The sequence below is a fragment of the Pogona vitticeps genome, chromosome 7, assembly GCF_051106095.1.
Source record: "Pogona vitticeps strain Pit_001003342236 chromosome 7, PviZW2.1, whole genome shotgun sequence".
NCBI lineage: Eukaryota > Metazoa > Chordata > Lepidosauria > Squamata > Agamidae > Pogona > Pogona vitticeps.
The window spans coordinates 111557-131286 of NC_135789.1; the positions used below are offsets into that span (position 1 = coordinate 111557).

Sequence of the window (19730 nt, forward strand, 5' to 3'; positions counted from 1 at the left end):
CCTGACGGATGGGGCCGGTTTTGCCCCGCTTTTCGTATCCAGGGAAACGTGAAGGAAGATATTTATCTCCCGGCCTCTCTGATGCCGCTTCCCTTCTCTTCGCACGGCGCCATCAGTCAAGACTCCTACGCCGGTTCCTTCCCGAGGCCTCCGAAGGGGAGCCGGAAGTGCGAGGCGGCCCACTCGCTGACCACAGCCCCTATACAGGGAGGGAGGGGGGACCCGGCGGCGCCTCTCGCGGGTTCCCGGCCGAGGCAGAACCACGTGACGCGGGCGAGGGGAGGGGGAAGGGGAACGACGGGGGGGGCGCGCGGGCGACCAAGACCTCGCCCTCCCCCCCGCGCCCCCCCCGCCCCCGGAGGGCCCAAAGGTCCCCCCTCTCGCAGGGCTCCAGCGGGCCTCCTTTTCCCTTGCAGGGACGGCAAGCGGGTTCGTCTCGTGTCTTCAAATACCGTGGAGGAATAATGAAGCCGTTGATTTAAAATGTAACCATTTATTTAAAATACAATTTATAAAATGTTTTCCTCTATATGTCCAAATGTTTGTGGGCTGGTGTTGCTTCTTTGCGTACCAGACCAAAAGACCCAAACACTAAAGTGCCCTACGGGAAACACACACATACAGAGAACTTTGCCCGTCACTTTGGGAGCAGAAGGAAAGACCGACTCTCTCTCTACTCCCTCGTGGCAGACGGAGGAAAAAGGCACCCTCTCCCTACCTACAGGCAGGCAGGCAGGTCCACACGTGGGAATGGGCTGACAGGAGAGTGCCTGCTGTTGTGTGAAGAGAAAGAAAAGCTCCTTGGCAAGGAAGGAAGGAAGGAAGGAAGGAAGGAAGGAAGGAAGGAAGGAAGGAAGGAAGGAAGGAAGGAAGGAAGGAAGGAGGACAGTGAGATGATGAGGATAAAGCAGAGTAGAATGACAAAGACATGGTGAAAAAAAAGCCCTTCTTACATCTCTTCCATTTCATTTTCAGAAGAAGCCTCTCCTTCTCTCCAACTCCAAATCCACACATTTTTTTTTTAGAAGTCTGTTGCCAGATGTTTCCCAGGACAGTCCGGCAGGAAGAACAGACCCTTTTACACCTACGTGAAAGAAAAAGGAGACCCAGCCCTTGGCAGGGGCTCAGCAGGCCTTGGATCTGAAGGAAAAAGGGGAACACATTCAACACAGCAACAGCCGGTCACATCTTTTGCTTTTTGTACACAGGGAGCTTTATTATTATTGTTACTCTGCTGACCAGCGTTGTGTTCTGAAGTATTCTTGTACATGTCTTGTTTTGTCTTACAAAGACATTCCCTCCCCTCCCCTCCCACCCCTAGGCAAAAGTTCCACTTCTGATCAGAAAAAGAGGAGATGTTTCAGTGTGTCAGACACGCCACCCACATTAGTCAAAGTTAGGTCCTGTTCCACACCTAGCATGCCCTCCAAATTCAGAGAGTAGAACAAAAAGGCAGACTGGAAACACAGTGAAGCAAGCTAGCCCACGGTCCCTTGGAGGTGGTGCTGGAGGAGGGGGGCCTAAAGCCCACCCACCCAATATGGCTGCTAGAGAGGAAAGGGAAGGCCTGGCCGGTGGATCCACCTTTTTGGAGCATCTACAGCACAGCAGACCAACTTCACAACATGTGCCGTCTCTCCTGCTGTCCCAAAGCTTCCCCCCCCCCCCACACACACACATTTGGCTCAACCGCCCTAGAGCTGCCTGGCTTGGCCTGACCTGGCTCCTGTGCATCTCACTATTTCTGCCAGGGCAAGACTAGCAGCGATGCTGCCCTCAGTTGCCCTGCGTTGCCTATAGGATTCCTCAGTGCCCGCTTTCCAAATATCCCCGCACCAAAGAGCAGGACCCTAACCCTTGCCCTGGAACCAACCCACACTGAGGGGAAAGACATCCGTTCCTGAGCCACAGCCACAACCCTCGGAACGCTGCTTGGGGCCCCATCCGCTTCGGTCACAAGCCTGCCCTTGCCCAGGACCAGAAGGACTCCCAACAGACTTGGAGCGGCAAGGCTAAATGTCGTCGGGTCAAGGAGGGCTCACAGATCAACAGCCACTGATTCCGTTATCAGGCCAGCACAAGCAATGGGCGCCCACTGGGCGGCCTCGCCCAAGGGCACTGGTGGGAGAGGAAACTAGTCTACTCCTAGCTCACGTTCCTAGCAGCAAAAAGCACCCCCTCGACCCTGCCTTGCCCTGCCCGCCCCCCAGGGCTCCATGCGACATGAGCAGACCAAGCCACTGCCGGTCCACCTTCCCTTCGTCCAAAGAAAAACAAGAGGAGCAAGGCAGTCCCTTCCAAACCTCATCCCACAGACATGGAAGCCCTGCCCTTCGGACTGCCCTGCATCCGTGCAGGCAAGTCATCGGGGCTGCGCGAGGAGTTCCTCACGTGCCAATTTTACTTCAGCAGCCATCGTCCCCGACACACCTAGAGGCGCCCTGCAGCTGGGCAACTTCTACAGACTCTTGCTTCGCAGAGAAAGCCCTCCAACCGCTAACAGGGTCCCTTCTTCCCATGCCATCTCCTCCCCCAAAACAAACCAACGCAGAAAAAGAGGGGTGGCTGCAACCCCCTCAAATCCTTCTCAAAAGCCACAAAGTAAAGCACGCTTGCTGAAAGGCAGCACTCCGGCCACTCATGCCCCCAAACCTAGGCAAACCCACACGGATAAGTTATTATTGCTGCTGGGGCTGCCCTGGCCGGCTGGCGGGCACTAAGAGGGGAAAAGACACCAGCCCTGGTCGCCCTCCTGCCACCCTCACCAGCTGTCCTTGGTGCAGCAGTCCCCGCAGAACGCAGGGCTCACAGTGCAGGGGGCTGGAGGGCACAGCAGCCTGAGCAGAGGGGGCTCTTCTTCGAAGCACCCCAGAAGGAAGCCTCCTGCTCAGGTTCAGGTCGGTTTGTCCACTGTTGCTGCTGCTGCTGCCCCAGGGCAGCCCAGGATGGGGGAAAGAGCTGGCTCTCGCGCCGTGCGGCTGGCCGACCATTCCTATCTGCGCTGCTTGAAGCCATGCGAACCATCCGGGCCAAGTGGCTGCCGGATCACATTGCTGGCTAGACGAGCCTCTTCCGGATGGGTAATCCTGGTGGGCCTGTGAGAGCAAGAAAGAGAGACAGAAAGCGTAAGATTTCCCAGCTATGACGTTTCATCAATCCACATGCAGGTGGAGGCATCAGACAGGATGGTCTTTGGGTCAGGAAGGGCCACAGGGCCAAGACACAGGTCTCCTCCCAGAGGGTGCAATGGAAGCCCCTCCCCCACCTTGCTAACCCTGAGGGGGGCTCCCCAACATTTCATCTACCCAACACAGAGCTTCACGGCGTCTGCAGTGGGCCAGGCGTGGATGGAGGACTGGGGGTCCTTCAACAGCTAGGCCTGGCTTTTGGACCCTGTGCCCAACACAACCAGGCACACCAGAAGACGTTTTGAGGCTCCGTGGATAGACCCCACTGGGCCCCATCCTGGCTGCAGCTCACCTGTCGAGGATGGGCTTGTCCTGCTCTTCCTCCTCAGGACTGGCACTGCCCAGGATGCGCTTCCGGGCTTCTGCGTACTCAGCCTCCCGCTGGGCGAGTGACTTTACCGGGAAGGCAGGTCTGCTGGCTGAGTTCGGGTTGCTCAGCACCCCGTTGCTGGTTGGCCGTTTAAGGATCCGGATCTGTGGTGGGGGTCCTGTGGGAAGGCTGTCGTCCTGAATCACAATCGGCACTTTCGGGGGAGACTTGGATTTCCGGCTACTGAAAAAAAGAGAAAAGGTCAGTTCCTGACAAACCCAACCCAAATCGTTTCCCACTTTAAAGATCAATCAGTGTGGGAGATGGCTACCCTGGTTCCTTTTTCATAGCACAAAAAGACCCTCCCCCCTCCAGGCATAAGTATGCAGACAGATACACCCAGGTGTCGCTCGGCATGTGGCTCTCTGTCCCGCTTCTATAGTACTTCATGCAACATGAAATAAAACAGAAGGAAGACCTCTCCTCCCTCTGACTTCGTTTCATAGGGTGGCCAGCAGAACAGGCCAGATTTTCAAGCAAATCAACAGTGTTCTTAGTGGCAGAGTGCCATGCCCTGTCTCCTTCAGTCAACATTTCATTGTAAGTAACTTCTGGATCTAAGAGAATCTCCCCAATGGCTGTCTTACCTTTCCTTCTGGGTGATTTTCAGTTTCTTCTCCAAACGTCTGTCTATTTCCTGCAAAGAAACAGGACTGAGTCAAAATTCATTTCAAACATATTGAAAGCTACTTTGCTTTCAATTGCCATTCAGTCCAAACCAGTTATCATCCAGCCAGTCCAGAGCAAAGCTCCTTCTACATGGCTCAACCACCTTCCATGACCACAAGTTGACCTACAGCCTTGGTGCCGACCAAAATATTTCCAGAAAAACACAGAAGGATGCTGTGGCATTTGACAGCAGTTCTCACCTTCCAGGTATCATAGAACCTTTTTGTTCTATCAGCCACAGAGAAAGGCAGCTGCCCGCTTCACAGTGAAGAAGAAGGGAAAGGGGGAAAGGCAACAACGAAACAGCCTCCCCCCCCCCCCAAAAAAAGAAAATTATTAAGGCTGTCTGCAGAGGAGACGGGAGAGAGTCCCTGGAAAGAGAGCCCTGCTCTGCTCATCCACGCTGACGTGGCTCCAGATCTCTTGCGCTCGCCTGACATCAGATCTGCCTACGACTATTTCTGCCACTGGCTCTAATCTATCACCCTGTAACACAGCTGGTCACAGTTGGTTAAAATTAGGGTCTGACTGACTCACTGCCCGAACAGAGTAACTAAGACCCATTAAAATAAAATGGCTGCATGGATAATTGCAACACACTCATGCATGGCCACACCTTTGACAGGTAGATGGGCACATTGAGGGGTTCTCTGCCATATTGATGCACGCTAGCAAAGGAAACAACTCTCACCACCAGCAGAAAGAAATTGTGCCCAATCACTGCTTGCACATACTTCTCATTTTCCCACCAGACAGGCACCAGGCCTGTTTCCTGATGCCCCTTCCCCTTCATGCTCACTGGCGTGCTTATCTGTGCAAGTATCTCCAGGGAGAACTGAAATAAAAGCGCACAAAATACAAAAACAAATCCCTGGGACATCTTAAAGACTAACTATTCTGCTTCAAGATAAGCCTTTGTGGATCAAATCCACTTCCTCAGACCTTGCCTGTGGCTTCTTCTTCTCTCTCTCTCTCTGTCAGATAAAACAGCCATGCATCATCAGTCTACACAACCAGCCCCCACGTCTGCCACATGTGGGTCTCTGTCATGTGGCACTTCCCCAGCCAGACACCCAGAGAGACTCTCGCCCACCTTTTCTGATGTTCAGAAATTAAATCAGGTGTCAGACTTTGAACGAGGCAGCAATCTCAGTTCACCCTCGACGAGGCAGCTCTTGCAGGATGACTTCGGGGGAGCAAAAAGATCTCCTCTCCCGGTGTGTTCAAGCCTTCTGAAACCTCTTGCCCCAGAAGAGGCAGCTAAGCCTGTTCTGGGCATCTGAACGTTTGTCGCTGGGGCCTCTTTCCCCCCCCCCCGACACCCCACAAGGGCGAAAGGGAAAAGGAGGGTCCAGGCACAGGCCCTACGGCGGGGGATCAGGAAAGGCTCGCCCCTGCGAGGAGGCGGACACGCGCCCTCCCGCCCCCCCCCCGGCTGCCCCCGACCCCACGGTCTGGACAGCCAGGGGACGGTCGGTTGCGGGGACCGAGGGGCCGTTGGAGGGGTGTGTGTCGGGGTGTGTGTGTGTGTATGTGTTTGGGAGGGGGGGTGTCCGGCGGCGCAGGAAGGGGTGGCCGCCAAAGGCACCCTGCGCCCCGCCCGGCGCTCCGGTCCAGTTGGGGGCCTGTGCCGCCCGAGGAATGGGGCTGCCTGGGTGCCCCGGACAGACCGGCCCAGCCCCCCCTCCCCGGGGGGGGGACCCCGCGAACTCCCATCCCCGGCCAGGGAAGCGGGTGGGTGTCTCTGCCTGGGCGGCCGAGAGGGACGAAGGCGGCGGACAGGGTAGCGGCGTGCCCGGGGGCCAGCCGTCGTCGTCGTCCCCCCCCCCTCCGGACTTCTCCCGTCCGAGGCTCCCCAGAGATGAGGGGCGACAACTCCCAGGATCCCTCGACCAGGGGCGGCGCGCCCGGGGATCCTGGGAAGGGTAGTCCCTGCCCCAGCAGCCGGAGGGAGGGAGGGAGGGAGGGAGGGGAGGGCGGCCTTCTTCGGGGCAGGGTCACCAGCCAGCGATCGGGCCGGGCCGGGCCGGGAGGGAAGGAAGGAGGAACAGCCCCCCGAGGGGCCCCCCCGGTGCGGGGGCAGGAGCGGCGCGAGAAGCACGTGCTGCCGAGAAGGGGGCGCGGCCCCTTTAAGAGGCCTAGCCTGCTCCCTGGAGCCCGAGGCGCCTCCCCGGCAGCCCCAGGGGTTGACCCGGCCCCTCCATTCGCGGCGCCCACCCCAGCGGCGCCCATCCCGCCTCCCGCGCAGCTCACCCCGCTGTCCGCCGCTTCCTCCCAGCTCTCGGCGACCTCTTCATCTTCCATTGTAACTCCCCTCCGCCGCCAGCCTGCCCGATACGCATGCGCGCGGCCGTCCCAAAGCTGGGGCTGGAAACGGCGGAGGCGGCCGCCAGGCGCTGCTGCTCCCTTTCTCAGAATGCGCATGCGCGGCTCCGCCTTTGCCGCTTCCCGGGCATCTTCCAGCACATGCGCCCTTTCGAAACTTTGGCTACCCAGTGCGCCTGCGCAGATGCGTAGGGGGCGAGTGCCCTCGGGCGTTTGGGTGCGTGCCGGGCACGCTTCCGCCAGTTCGTTCGGTTCCCACTCCTGTTTCCCGACTTGGACAGGGAAGGCAGAGGCCTAGGAAATGACTAAGTTCCATTGTTCATGCCACCGTTAATAAAAGGCCAAAGGCCGACCATGTCAATTAGGAAAATAAAAAGAACACCAGAAGAAAAAAAATCTTGGCTGCTGTATTTTAATGACAGCTTTTGGAAGCCTTAGGTCCCCAATTCCATCATCGAAGGGGTGTTATCTTAAAATACCGGCGAAAGTATTTGGTCTCGTCTGCTTGCAGGGACTAACGCGGTTAATTCGTTGTAAATTAGGGATATAGTTTTCATGGACGCCTCCGGGAAAGCAGAAGCAACGACGGATCTCGCAAGAAACGGACAAAGCCCGAGTGTTTTGTGATCCTTGCAGAACCTAAGACCAAAGGCAGCAGCTCTCGGCGCTGATTTCCGAAGGGCGGACGGAGTCTCTAGACGAGCCTGCCTAATGAAAGGGGAGCGCTGGCGGCGGCTCTGCCGGGCGGCGCCCAACGCGGAGCAAGCAAGGGGCCGCCACTGCGGGGGCTTTCTTTCCCTCGGGCTCAGCGAGCTCCGCGCCCCGGCAGGGCGTCACATTCCCTCCCAAGATGGCGATCCTGGCCCTCTGCTCTCGCCACCACCAAGATGGGAACCTGTGTACCTCTCGCGGCACAATTGCGACAGTTCCGTTCTCCCTCCTCGACATGGCGGGCGGGGCGGAGCCTGTGACGCGCGGGCTCCTCCCGCGGTCACGTGACGGGAGACGCTCCGCGCCTGCGCCGTGGCGCCGCCGTCCCCTCCCTCCTACCTCAGTGTGTTCCCGTCCCTCGGCGCCCCCTCCCTTCCTCCCCCCTCCCCCCCGCGGCCGGGACGGTGGCGGCGGCGGCGTCAAGATGGCGGCGTCGATGGTCGCCCGGAGAGCTCGGGCAGGGGGGGCTTCGCTCCAAGGCGGCTCGGGCTTCCCAGGGCGGCCGCCCAGGCGGCAGGAAGGGCTGTGAGGCGGCGGCTCCGGCGAGGAGGACGAAAGGGAAGAGGAAGAGGCCGGGAAGCAGCCGCGGCAGCAGCAGCGGAAGGAGCCCAGGTGAGGGGCGCCTCCCCCCGAGACCCCCCCCCCACACACACACCTGAGACCGGGCTGGGCCCACCTGAGGGGATTTCACCGCCCCTCCCCGCCGCCTCTGCCGTGCCGGGGATCGGGGGGAGGGAGGGTGGTCGGGAAGAGCCCCTTCCCGCCTCGGAGAGGCGGCTCCCCCGTCGCAGCCATTGCTGGGGTGGGGGTGGGGGCTGGGTGTGTATGTGTGCGGGGGGGGGGAAAAGAGACAGGAAGCCCCTCCTGTCTTGGGGAGGGCTCCTAAGGAAAACCCCCCGCCGCCTCTCGGTCGTCGCCTGGCATCCCAAGGGAGGCTTTCCGGCCGAGGGAAGGGGCGAGGGAAGGGGTGGAGGAAGAGGAGGTGGGCTTCCCGCTTCCCTCAGTTGGCCTTCCTTCGGGGGTGGGGGGGAGCGGCGAAGGTACCCCATAGAAACGTCTCAGCTGTTTGCCTCAGACTCTCACAGGTGGAGGTGGGCGTGTGAGGAGGGGAGGGGAGGCGAACGGGAGGCCCAGTGAGTCCTCTGACCCTAGAAGCGAGGCTCCTCCTCAGACAGGACCGGGTGGAGCATTGCTGTAGGGTGGGGCCACAATACGGGCAGGGGGCACCCCCTTCTCAAACGGGGGGGGGGGGAATGACCCTTTCGGGCCCACCTCCTCCTGCCTTGCCCAAGGGGCTTGCCGAGGGCTCCCACTCTCCACCTCAAGCCGCCATCTGGGCTGTGGAGGAGGAGGAGGAGGAGGAGGAATTGGGGGAGGGGGCATGACTGAGCAACCGGCCACACCGGGGTCCCACCAGGCTTCCAGGAGAGGGAGGGCCCGGGGTGTAGAGACACCCTCCATTTCCTCTGACCAGTATTTGTACCTTAGGAATTTCTTCACGAGGGAGGAGGAGACACCCACCCGTCTCCTTGCCTGTCGCGGAGAAGCATGGCTTTTGGTCGGCTGCCACTGAGCTGATGGCGCACACTCTTCTCAGCCACTGCTGCCAGATCTCCAGACCAAACAAGTTGTGTCTCCTTTTACCGTCCGCCCCTTTGCTGCTGTGATGTGGCAGAGCAGGCCTGCCCTGGTCGGGAGGGTGCCTCTCAGCAGCCACTGCCACCACCACTAGGCTCAGCCTTCCTCCCACTTTTTTCATGGGGGATTTTTTGGCACCCCCTCCTCCTGACTTTTCCTTGCTAAGAATGGATTGAAAGAGAAGGGCTTCCTCTAATTCGGTAGCACTTTTACTTACAAATGTTCTTGGACCTTTAGCACACACAAAAAGATTTGCCCACTGTTTTCTTCTTACCAGAAGTTTAGGCTTTTGTGAAAGTGTGCAAAATTTGGAAAAAATCTCAGGACTTAATTTTTGGGAGGTAAAAATATTTTCTTCCTGTCTGTCCACATGCTGACCAAGATAAGTGTAGTTAGTGTGGAAGAGTCTGTCTGTGCAGACACTGTGCACTGTGACCCCAGTCTGTACACCCTGACTATCTGTTGCTGTTTCAAGGGCAGTTGCAGGAGAGGCCAATTCCCGTCCTGTATGGTTTGTGTGCCTCTGGATACAGGTGGCCAGCAACCAGCTTTGCCCCAGGTCACTATATTATTTTGTCAAGTGCTTCTTGACCACCTACAGTTGAGAAAAGTTCTTAGGAGTCACTGCCTGATTTTCATTGGAAGTGTAAATTAAGCACACACACACACACCCCGATTTTTTTCTATTTAGCAGATCACATATTGAGTGGGTGACTTGGCACACATTCCTCCAACAAGCCAAGGCTGACTCTGATGGACATTTCTCAGTCTGTCCCCACGAGGCTGGCCTGGTGCGCGGATCAGAGTATCTTGTCAGGCTGAGACGCTGGAGGTCTCCCATGATGAGCACAGCCAGGCAGACCGTTTCTCCAAGCCAGTCTAACTGTAGTAGTGGAATTTCAGCATGACTTTTTAAAGTGGGGAGTTGTGTCCCCAAAGAGTTCCCTACAGTCTTGATGGAGTTGTCTTCTGGAAGCATCTCCAATATGAGCATCCTCTACTGGGCAGAATGCAGGCTGAAGGTCCAGCTTTTCCCTCGGCAGAAAAGCACCTGCCAGCTGGACTTCAGTCTGCCTTTTTTGGTGGCTCTGAGCTGCTGCTTTTGTCTTGCTGGAGGAGAGCCATGTAGTTGTGGCTCCTGCAGGAGCTATTCAGCAGATCTTGTTTTTGCTGGCTGTACCAGCTGGGGCCTTTTACAGTGGCGCGATGGCCTTCATGGTAAGCCTTTGGTTTTTGGAACTGCTGACGCTGCAGGATCCATCCTTGGCAACAGTAGCACCAAAGAGCACTTTGTTCCTCTTACGGGCCGTATTCAGACAGTGAAGGTGCCTCGGGGAACTGGATTGGGCTAACAGGGACCCTGGACTGTTCAAGGCTCTGCCAAAGCTCAGCCAGCAGCCTCTTTGCAGAACAGTTTGCCACTTTGATTTTTTGCTGATTACATTGGAGTGAGACTAGTTTTTAAATTCATCCTGTGTTCAATACCTCTCTTGGCTCATCATTGGCCGGCAGCCGTTTCCGACTGATCTCTACTCAGTCTCTTTCTGGTCATCCTGGATCAAAGCTGAGTGGCACTTACTCTTGGATGGCCCTGATGGAAAAGGCTACTTACTTTGCAGCGCATACCATCTTTGCCCTGAAAAGGGAAGGAAACAGAGCCCAACGAAACCTGGGACGTGCCCAGTAGTTCCTTTCTGTGAAATGTGGAAACTGATCATATTTGCCTTCTGGGAGGCCTGCATCCCATTTCTCTCTCTCTCTCTCTGTATATATGTATGTTTGCCACTGTTAATTGAGATTCCAATAAAACCTGTGCAAGGTGAAAATTCATAGAATACTCCTGCTAGTTTCATGGCCCTGTAGAAAGAAAGCTCCTATTAACTGAAAAGCCACTGTCTGCTAGGTTAGCCAAAGAAGACAGGGCAGATTTATGCAGTGGATTTAACATCTAGAAAAATAAGACGAGTGAATACCTGCTTGTCAGGAAGCCCCCAGATGAATTCCTGCTCACCCAGAAAGGGTGTGTGTCTCTTTCTTTGCTGACGGCACTTTTCGGTTTCATGTCTGGGCAGGGATTTCTTTGAGGGTCTCTCTCAGAACTAATTAGCAAAGATGTGGTCCAGTTTGTTTGTTTCACTGTAAGAGGAAAGAATAAGAAAGTCCATGCAGCCTTCTTGAGTCTAGTCAGTGTGCTTTCATGCAAGCTTCTGTGACTGACAGAGCTCCACTTTCAATATGTGGAGGGGCATGTCCAAGGCACCAGTCTGGGCCCTTGCTGGCCCCTTCCAGGCCTCACTGCATCCCCACCTTTTCCCTCATCCTCATCATGCCATCCTCGTAGGCAGCTTCTGGGTAAACAAAATGTGCCCTTCCTTCATGTGTCTAGAAGACCCCAATGCCCCTCTTCTCCAGACACATTGGGGGAGGATAGTGAGGATCCAGAGGAATGCAAGCAATGCCCTGGCCTTTGCTCTGCTCAGGAGACACCCAGAACCTCTAGGCAAGTAAAGAGGGCATCCCCAGCGTGTCCTCAAGGGAGCACAGGAGCCCATGCCCCCACAGGTGTGCGCACACATGCACTTCCACCCCCCCACACACACACACAGAGGAACCCATGGAAGGAACCCTTTTCCCTGTGCTCTGCTCCTCCCTTCCTTTCTCATATTCCCTCCTAGGACAGGGAAACAGTGACGGCTGGGCCTTTGAAAAAAGGCCCACCTGCCCATATTGTCTGGTCCAGACCTTTGGCTGGTGAGCCGGTCCAGAGAGGGTGGGGCTTCTCCCCGATCACTTCCCACTGATGGGCAACCTCTTCCCCCGCTCTTTGTGTTGCAGGGCTGCAGTGGGATGCCATGGCGAATGCCTTGGGCAGCGAGGACGACAGCTTCATGGCCGTGGACCCTGATGACACCGTGGTAGGAGGCGGCCTGGATCCGGATGAAGGTCTGAGGGCCGGCGGCCAGGAGGAGCTGGAGGCAGCCCAGCCCTGCCGCTCCATGCAGGAGCTCCCGGAAGAGGTGCTGGAGTACATCCTGTCCTTCCTCTCACCGTACCAGGAGCACAAAACGGCTGCCCTGGTCTGCAAGCAGTGGTACCGCCTCATTAAAGGTACAGGTGCCCTTGTGTGGCCTTTACAACCTCCAGCCTGGAAATCCTCTGGAGAGTCCACCCTGTTTGCCAGGAGGGCAGCAAAGATGGGTGTCAGGGAAGGGGACGGTGTGTCAGGGATTGTGTGTGGGGAGACGGTGCGTCAGTGGATGGTGTGCCAGAGGACGAGAGGACGGTGTGTCAGGGACCATCCAAGGCTTCTGGGGCAAAATGCTGGCCAGTGCTTTAAACCAGAGTGACAGAAATAGCTTGTGATGTTCCCTCGGTTTAGATGCAGGGTCCTTTCCCAGCATAGCCTGGAATAAAAAGCCGGTCCTGCGGTCTTCGTTCTGTGGCGGTTCAGCTTTCCTGGTGAACTGGAGTCGGGAAGGACAGATGTTTTCTGAGGCTGGGATGGGTCGGAGGCCCTGGGGACTCTTCTGGCTCCCCAGGCAATTGGGGGCTCCTTCCTATTTTCCTGAAGCCCCCATTGGCTTTGTGGCTGGGAACCATTTCTGCCCATAACCTGTCACCGTCTTTGCCTCCTCCTCCTCCTCCAGGCGTGGCCCATCAGTGTTACCACGGCTTCATCAAGGCAGTCCAGGAAGGGAACATTCAGTGGGAGAGCCGCACATACCCCTACCCTGGCACCCCCATCACTCAGCGTTTTTCCCACAGTAAGTCCATGGTTAAGTGGGGATACCGGGGGGAGGGGAGGGGAGAGGAAGCCCCCCTTGGGGTTGCAGAGTTCCTCAGCATCTGGGGGGCTCTGGAGAGGAGTGATGGGCTGAGCCAGAACCTGTGTGGATGCCGTAACCCATACGACCGGAAAGCCGGAAGATCAGGTTGGGGCAGAAGGGCCTCCAGGCTGGTTTGCAGCCTGGAGGCTTTCATGGGGAGTCCTTTGTTTCTGAGCTTCATCCGGCTGTAGTGCTGACCATATGCCAGTATCCTTTTTGGCTCTTTCCCTCCCTATTTCCCAGGCGCCTGTTACTACGATGCCAACCAGTCCATGTATGTCTTTGGTGGTTGTACTCAGAGCAGCTGCAACGCAGCCTTCAACGATCTCTGGCGGTTGGACCTGAACAGTAAGGAGTGGATCCGGCCCCTGGCTTCAGGTGAGGTTCCCGGGGATCTGGCTCTTCTAAACCAACGAGGGCTGCTATGCATGCTCTTAGAGGCCCAGCAGTGGCAGAAAACAGAAGGGAAATCTCTCCCTGGCCCCCGGGATCTCTAGGCACCAGGAGGCTCTTTGGAGACTTATTGGGCTTGGTGGGAGCCCACTCTGGTCCGTACAGCCAAGAAGGTGAGGGTCTTAGGAGAGCTCAGGCTACTTTCCCTGAAATAGCTGGGGTGGGGGGGGCCTGTGGAGATTCCAGAGGACGAGAGGGCAGGGACCGCCTTCTTAGCTCCGTGGCAGTATCTCCCAGTACTTCCGGTCTTGGCAGAGGGCAGGAGGACTTGGAGCATTTCCATTTCCAAAAAAGGGGTGGGGCTTTCCAACATTGTTTCCCAACTAATTTATTTTCTATGTTGTTGTGATGAGGAAAGACTTTGAGGTGTTTGGGCTTCAGGGAACTTCTCATCCCCCTCTTCCTTATATCTGGTGGCTTACCTTACGCAGATCTTGGACTCAATGTGAGGCGCCTGCAGGGGAGAGAAGCCTACCCTGTCCAGCGTAGCTACTTGCCTCTCTCTCTCTCTCTTTCCCCTCAGGGAGAGGAGACCTCTCTTTCTCTGTCCCCATTTTCACCTCTCCTGCTTTCTGGGGAGAGGGAACAGGTGGGGCACCTGTCCGCTAATATTTCTGGGTTCTTGTTGCCATCCCTTTTTCCCTGCTGGGCACTTGGGAATGACAAATATTTCTGGCCCAGCATTTGGCCCTGACGTCTTCCTGAGCAGTCAGTTCTCCCCTGGGAGTTGCCAGCTTGCTGACTTTAGCCCCTTTTCCTCCCCACTCCCCAGCCTTCAGGAGACTAACTTTAGCTACCTCTTTTTTGCAAAGCCTGGCAGCCCTGTAGATTTTGCAGAAATGAGGAGCTGCAAATAGTCTTTCTAGCCCCAATTTTGGTATCAGAGCCTCCCGGGATGCCAAGCTCCCAAGGATCCCAGCCAAAATCTCCCCTCCCCCAAAAGGCCTGCTTCCTTGTCTATGTTTTGGGTTTTTGTCTTTCAGGGAAGGGGGGCAAGAAGGCACTGAAGTCTCTCTCCTAACCCCATTTTCACAGTGGAGGGGAAAAGGGAGTTCCCTAATGGAAATATGTTCCTCTGCCTCCGTCTCCTCTCCCCTCCCCCCCAAAGCTTTAGTGGCTTATGGAAGGAGTTTTTTGTCTGGGACTCAAAGCCACCCCCCCTCCAAGCCTTTCTTGGTCTTCCTCTGCCTGGTGGCCTTGGCCAAGCCCTTTCAGTCCTGCAGCTCCTCAATGCTGCACATGCTGGGGAAGGTAGACTCAGTGAGGGTACAATGGACCCACCGCTCCTCAAATCCCCCTTTCTGGCCCCATTCTGCTTCACTCCTTTGCAGAAAACAGAGGCGGTGCGGCAGCTTTTTCAGTTTCCACTACCAGCCATGTTACCTGTTCAGGGTTAGGGGCCTCTTGAGGCTCAGGTTCCCTGGATCATTCGTCGTAGCCAGCCGTGGTTCCTGCAAGCCAGGAAGGGAGGTGTAGGGATATACAGGCAAGCGGCCCAATAGCTGGCCAGCCCACTGCTCCAAGCTGGACCACTTTGTGTCCTTTTAGGTTTAGGGTCGTTTTCAAACTGGCCTTCTTGCCATCTCTTTCCCTCCTCTCATGCAGGCTCGTACCCTTCTCCCAAAGCCGGGGCCACCCTGGTAGTGTACAAGGACTTGCTGGTACTGTTTGGAGGCTGGACACGGCCGAGCCCCTACCCCTTGCACCAGCCAGAGAGGTTCTTCGATGAGATCCATACCTACTCGCCCTCCAAGAACTGGTAAGGAAGCCTCTGGAGGCCACTGCAGCCCATCTGCCGCTGCCATCTCCTGCTTCTGGTTTCACCTGTCCAAGGAAATGGAGGTGCTGCATGTGGCCAGTCCCTCGCTGATTCGGGGCTACTGGGGGCTTACTCCTGCTTCCTCTTTTTCCTCAGGTGGAACTGTGTGGTGACGACCCACGGCCCCCCTCCCATGGCTGGCCACTCCTCCTGTGTCGTACAGGATAAGATGGTGGTCTTTGGCGGGTCTCTTGGGTCCCGACAGATGTGAGTCTCTTCTCTGGCTTCACCCAGATGCTCCCTGTGCCTTTTCCTTCACCTTCTCCTCCCCTGGTGTCACTCTTGCCATTTGCCTCTTGCAGGAGCAATGATGTCTGGGTGCTGGACCTGGAGCACTGGTCATGGTCGAAGCCCACCCTCTCAGGGCCCAGCCCCCACCCGCGCGGGGGCCAGTCTCAGGTAAGCACCTTCTCCTTCAGCCTTGGCCTGCAAAGCCAGCATAACCTTGTCCCAGTGCCTGCCAGCTCCAGGAGAGCACCCTGAAGCTCTCCCTTGTGGAACGAAAGTTGAAAGGATCCAAAGTGCCCCCCCCCAATCCAGTCAGCCCAGTAGCCTGTCCAGCTTGGCTTGGGCTCCGCTGCCCAATGGCCATGACTCCTTCAACATCAGGGGCCATTTTCTGCTGGACCCCAGCCTTGCTCCCCATAGCAGCCCAGCCTTGTTGAGTCTGGAGGGGAAAAGGGTCTCACTTGCCATGAGCCCACCGAGCCATCCTCCTTCCTGGAAGGGCCAGGGACTGGGTGCTGCTTTCTGCAGACGGGCAAAGGGGATTGTGTCCGGTTGCCACAGGAGAGGCTTAGAGAGAGCAGAGTAGGACCAGCAGCCATTTTCCCACAGGAGTGGACCAGGATCCCCTGGGCTCCTCCAATGACTTCTGCCCTTTCTCTCCCTCTTACAGATAGTCATAGATGATGAAACCATCTTGATCCTGGGGGGCTGTGGGGGCCCCAATGCAGTGAGTAGACAAAGCTGGGAACTGGCATGAGTGTGTGGGTTGCATGGGTGGAGAATCTTGGAGGGCCAATCCTCCCCACCTTGCCTTGGGGGTTGTGTTTCCTCTTTCTGCTCCCCCCCCCATTTTTATTTAGCTTCCCCCCCATTTTTATTTGCTCAGGTTCTTCACTTTTAAGGCTCTAGTCCACATGTGAGCAGCCCATCACCGGGACATAGATGGCCCAACTAATCTCCCCTGATGCATCACTCCTTCCCTAAGCAGAAAAGCTTTCCTCCCCTGGCCTGCTGGACTTCATGGTTTCTCTCCCTAAGGATAAAACAAACCTTGTCCAGAGGATGAGCAAGGGCTAGAAACATGTTTCTCCCTATCAAACCCAAGCCAAGATTTTTACCAAGTTTCCTTCTGGACTTAGAGCCTTCCTGTGAATTTTGTGCATTTTTTAGATCAAGAGCCCTTAGTTCCCCAAAGCTGCGTTAGGAGCATATGGATCAGGCCAGCTCCTTGGTTAGAAATTGATTGGTCTCCTAGATGTTGATACTTTACAGTTGTTTGTAACAGGTGCCTCTTAACAGCTGGCCTCAGTTTCCATAGTCTTTAGGGATCTGCCTTGTATTTTTTCTTCTGTGGCTAAAAGATAGCTTTCTAGCCGATGAAAAAAATTCTAGAGGACAAGGCCCAGCCGTTGAAGGTGTGCTGCTTTTTTTCAGATAGCAGGCACAGCAGGGGAGCACAAGGACTGGACAGGGAAAAAACAGTAGTTTTAAGAGCTGGGCAACAGTGTGTTTTTTTTTCTTTCCTGGGGAGGGGTCTTCCTCCTCCCAGTCACGACCCTCAGTTTGTACCCCAAGTCTCATCTGTCCCCTTGTGGCATCCACAGCTCTTCAAGGATGCCTGGTTGCTACACATGAACCCCACCCCTCCGTGGACGTGGCAGCCCCTCAAGGTGGAGAATGAAGACCAAGGAGCCCCCGAGCTGTGGTGCCATCCAGCCTGCAAGGTAAGGGAGGGCCGGATGAAGTGTGCATCATGGCCTGTGGAGCCTTTCCATTGGGGCAGGGTGGAGGTGTGGGGAAAGGCTGTGTGCCTCTGAGCAAAGCCCCCTCTTCTGCTGCAGCCTTTCCATGGAAAAGGACTCTCTTTTCCCTGAACCAAAGGGGGCCTGGGAGTGGGGGCAGATACCATTTTGAAGGGAAGAGTAGCACACAGTCACAATCCAGTCCTCCAATGAGCTTGGGCCCTGGGTAGGCAGTGATCGTCCCTGGCAGCCAGCAGGAAGCAGCCAGGTAGCCTTGGTGAAGGGAGGCTGAATGCCCTTTCTACGCCCTGCAAAAGCCGGCAGCTGTTCTCTGGAGATGCAGGTGGCCTTTTTGCTTCTCCTCCTCAGGTGGGCCAGTGTGTCGTGGTCTTCAGCCAGGCTCCAAGTGGGAGGGCACCACTCAGCCCCAGCTTGAACTCCCGCCCATCTCCCATCAGTGCCACCCCACCTGCCCTAGTGCCCGAAGCGCGAGAGTACCGCTCTCATTCGCCAGTTCGGACTGCGGACGAGGCCCCCTGTGTGAATGGTCGGTGGGGCACCCTGAGGCCCCGAGGGCAGAGGCAGACTCCTTCTGGGTCTTGGGAAGGGAGCCTCTCCCCAGCCAGGGAAGACAGCTCCCCTGTGCTGAACGGAGGAGGCAGCAGCAGCAGCGGGGGCCTCTCTCCTGGCCCCACCATGCTTGGGGGCCGGGCCTCCCTTGACAGCCCCATCCAGGCCCTCTCTCCCAGCACCTCTTCTGTCCTGGAAGGGTATGACCTGAAGGTGGGCCTCCCCCTGCCACCACGAAGGGGCTCTCTCCCAGATCCGAGGGACCTGCGTCTGGCTGCTGTGGATTTGAACTGGGAGGCCAAGCCCCTTTCCCTGATCAACCAGCTGGACGGGGGCTCCGAGAGCAGGACGATCGGCTGCCTCGCCCTCGGGAACCCTCCAGAGCAGACAAATGGCATCCACACTCCGCCCTCGGTCAGCAGTTCTCTGGCAGGAGCCGTGTCGCCTGGTGCCCTGAGGAGGAGCCTGGAGGCAGTGAAAGCCCTCTCCTCAAAAGCTCCCCCCGCTGTGGCCGTTTGCAGCCCCCCCTCCATCTCCTCGCCGGGATCCCCAGGCAGCCAGGGTGGCAGCAGTAGCACCACTGAGGCAGCGGCAGCAACCGGAGTGGCACCGGCCGCCCCTCGCCCTGCCTCGGCCCAGGGCGATGGGCACGCCTTACCACCCATCGCCCGCCGGCTCGGCCACCACCCACCCCAGTCTTTGAACGTGGGCAAACCGCTGTACCAGAGCATGAACTGCAAGCCCATGCAGATGTACGTCCTGGACGTGAAGGACATCAAGGCCCGGGGCCGGGTCCAGTGGAAAGCCTTCAGCAGCAGCTCGGTGGTGGGTCCGCCGGAGACAAGCCTGCATACAGTGGTGCAGGGCCGGGGCGAGGTGATCATCTTTGGCGGCCTCATGGACAAGAAGCAGAACGTCAAGTACTATCCGAAAACAAACGCCTTGTATTTCGTGCGAGCAAAAAGATAATGCGGACTTGCTCTTCGCCGCCGCCCCCGCCATCCAGTCTCTCAGCACCTTCTGTGGAGCCAGTGCGTCCCCTCCCTTTGCACTCTGTGAAGCAGGCTGTGAACTTGGGGTCTTCCCATTAATAAATACTTCTGAGCAAATGGCAGCACCAATGGTTCCCTCTGGTTCCCGACATGACCCAGTTGCTGTGAGAGTCTCCGACAAGGGAGAGAGAGACCAGCAGAGGTCGGAGCAGGGAAAGCGCAGGAGCTGCCATGGCAGCCACTTGCTGGGCATGGCGCTTTCTGTAGGCAGGAGCAGCCAAGGGCCTTGGGCCATCTAGGCCCTTCCTTGTAGAAAGGCCAGGGGTGCCATCCCCAGGGATCCCTGCTTTGTTTCTGTCCCACAGGTGGCGCCACTCTGTGGGGCATCCTGCCATTAACACCTGCATTTTGCCCTCTTGTGGAGATGCTGGGCGGAAGCTGCATCAGTCCAAAGGAAAACTTTCTGGGGAGCTTACCTTTCCTTGCTCTCCTGCAGCGGGGAAAGGGGAAACCAGCCTGGCAAATAAGCAGGGTGGGGCCTGTTGCCAGGAGAGGGGGGAAGCAACAGCCACAAACTCTTGTGGGGTCTTTGACACGGGGGGGTGCTCTTGTGTAGCAGCGATCTGCAGCACCAACAGGGAAAGAGGACTGACCTGGCCACTGCCTCCGTCCCAAGGAAGACTGGCCTGGATGATGCATGGGACGTGGTGTTCTTGAGAAGCAACAGACGGAGCCCCAGGTGATGGGAAGGGCCTTAGCCCACGTTGGTGGCTGTGGCAGGAACGGACCTATAGGCCTAGGGAGTATTCCTTACTGGAGGGGGACGTCTGGAATAACAAAGAGCCCTGACTGCCCTAAAGCCCGGGGGGGGGCACCGGGTAGCCATGCAGAAGGTAGATGAGGCCTGACCAGCTCCCGGCCTCCACCCTCCCTCCTGTAGTCCTTGTGCATAGATGCACTCAGCATACTGTCATGAAGTGGCTTGGCTTAAGATCATCTCTTCAAGAAGAGATGATGGGCTGGGCTGGAAGCAGCTTCCTTCAGCTCCTGGCTGGCAGTGAGTGGATTCAGGGGAAGTGGCTGTTCCTGGCAATGCCATGTGAGACTTCGGCAGTTTTGCTGTTGGTTGTGCTGTGGTCCCGGAGGGGTGTGTGTGTGTTTCTCTAGTTCCACAGACCAGATGAGTTGGGGGAGGGGA

At 57.0% G+C, this 19730-nt stretch overlaps 2 protein-coding genes across 3 annotated transcripts; one reads left to right on the top strand and one right to left on the bottom strand.

Annotated features, from left to right (window-relative positions):
- Nucleotides 1-477: 477 nt before the first annotated feature.
- Nucleotides 478-7491, bottom strand: SZRD1 (SUZ RNA binding domain containing 1). 2 transcript variants are annotated; one of them, XM_020782031.3, is made up of 4 exons: nt 6481-7491; nt 4146-4195; nt 3481-3738; nt 478-3095 (listed from the first exon to the last, which is right to left on the bottom strand). In XM_020782031.3, the coding sequence occupies exons 1-4, from the start codon at nt 6649-6651 to the stop codon at nt 2993-2995; spliced, it is 582 nt and encodes a 193-aa protein (XP_020637690.1). In that variant the 5' UTR covers nt 6652-7491; the 3' UTR covers nt 478-2992. The 2 variants fall into 2 exon arrangements, with proteins under 2 accessions (XP_020637690.1, XP_020637689.1); XM_020782030.3 differs by having other exon boundaries at nt 3481-3741; nt 6481-7454.
- A 76-nt stretch (nt 7492-7567) lies between these two features.
- Nucleotides 7568-18654, top strand: FBXO42 (F-box protein 42). Its single transcript, XM_020782037.3, has 10 exons — nt 7568-7875; nt 11737-12009; nt 12549-12665; nt 12972-13106; nt 14787-14940; nt 15097-15207; nt 15303-15399; nt 15899-15955; nt 16833-16952; nt 17340-18654. The coding sequence occupies exons 2-10, from the start codon at nt 11754-11756 to the stop codon at nt 18507-18509; spliced, it is 2217 nt and encodes a 738-aa protein (XP_020637696.3). The 5' UTR covers nt 7568-7875; nt 11737-11753; the 3' UTR covers nt 18510-18654.
- Nucleotides 18655-19730: the final 1076 nt, after the last annotated feature.

Coding starts and splice junctions, on each gene's coding strand:
- SZRD1 (XM_020782030.3), bottom strand. CDS start 6,651: ATGCGCATTCTGAGAAAGGGAGCAGCAGCGCCTGGCGGCCGCCTCCGC. Junction 4,196..6,480: donor AGGAAGCGGCGGACAGCGGG/GTGAGCTGCGCG, acceptor GTTTCTTTGCAG/GAAATAGACAGACGTTTGGA. Junction 3,742..4,145: donor AAAATCACCCAGAAGGAAAG/GTAAGACAGCCA, acceptor TCTTTTTTTCAG/TAGCCGGAAATCCAAGTCTC.
- FBXO42 (XM_020782037.3), top strand. CDS start 11,754: ATGGCGAATGCCTTGGGCAGCGAGGACGACAGCTTCATGGCCGTGGAC. Junction 15,208..15,302: donor TCTCTTGGGTCCCGACAGAT/GTGAGTCTCTTC, acceptor TGCCTCTTGCAG/GAGCAATGATGTCTGGGTGC. Junction 15,956..16,832: donor GCTGTGGGGGCCCCAATGCA/GTGAGTAGACAA, acceptor TGGCATCCACAG/CTCTTCAAGGATGCCTGGTT.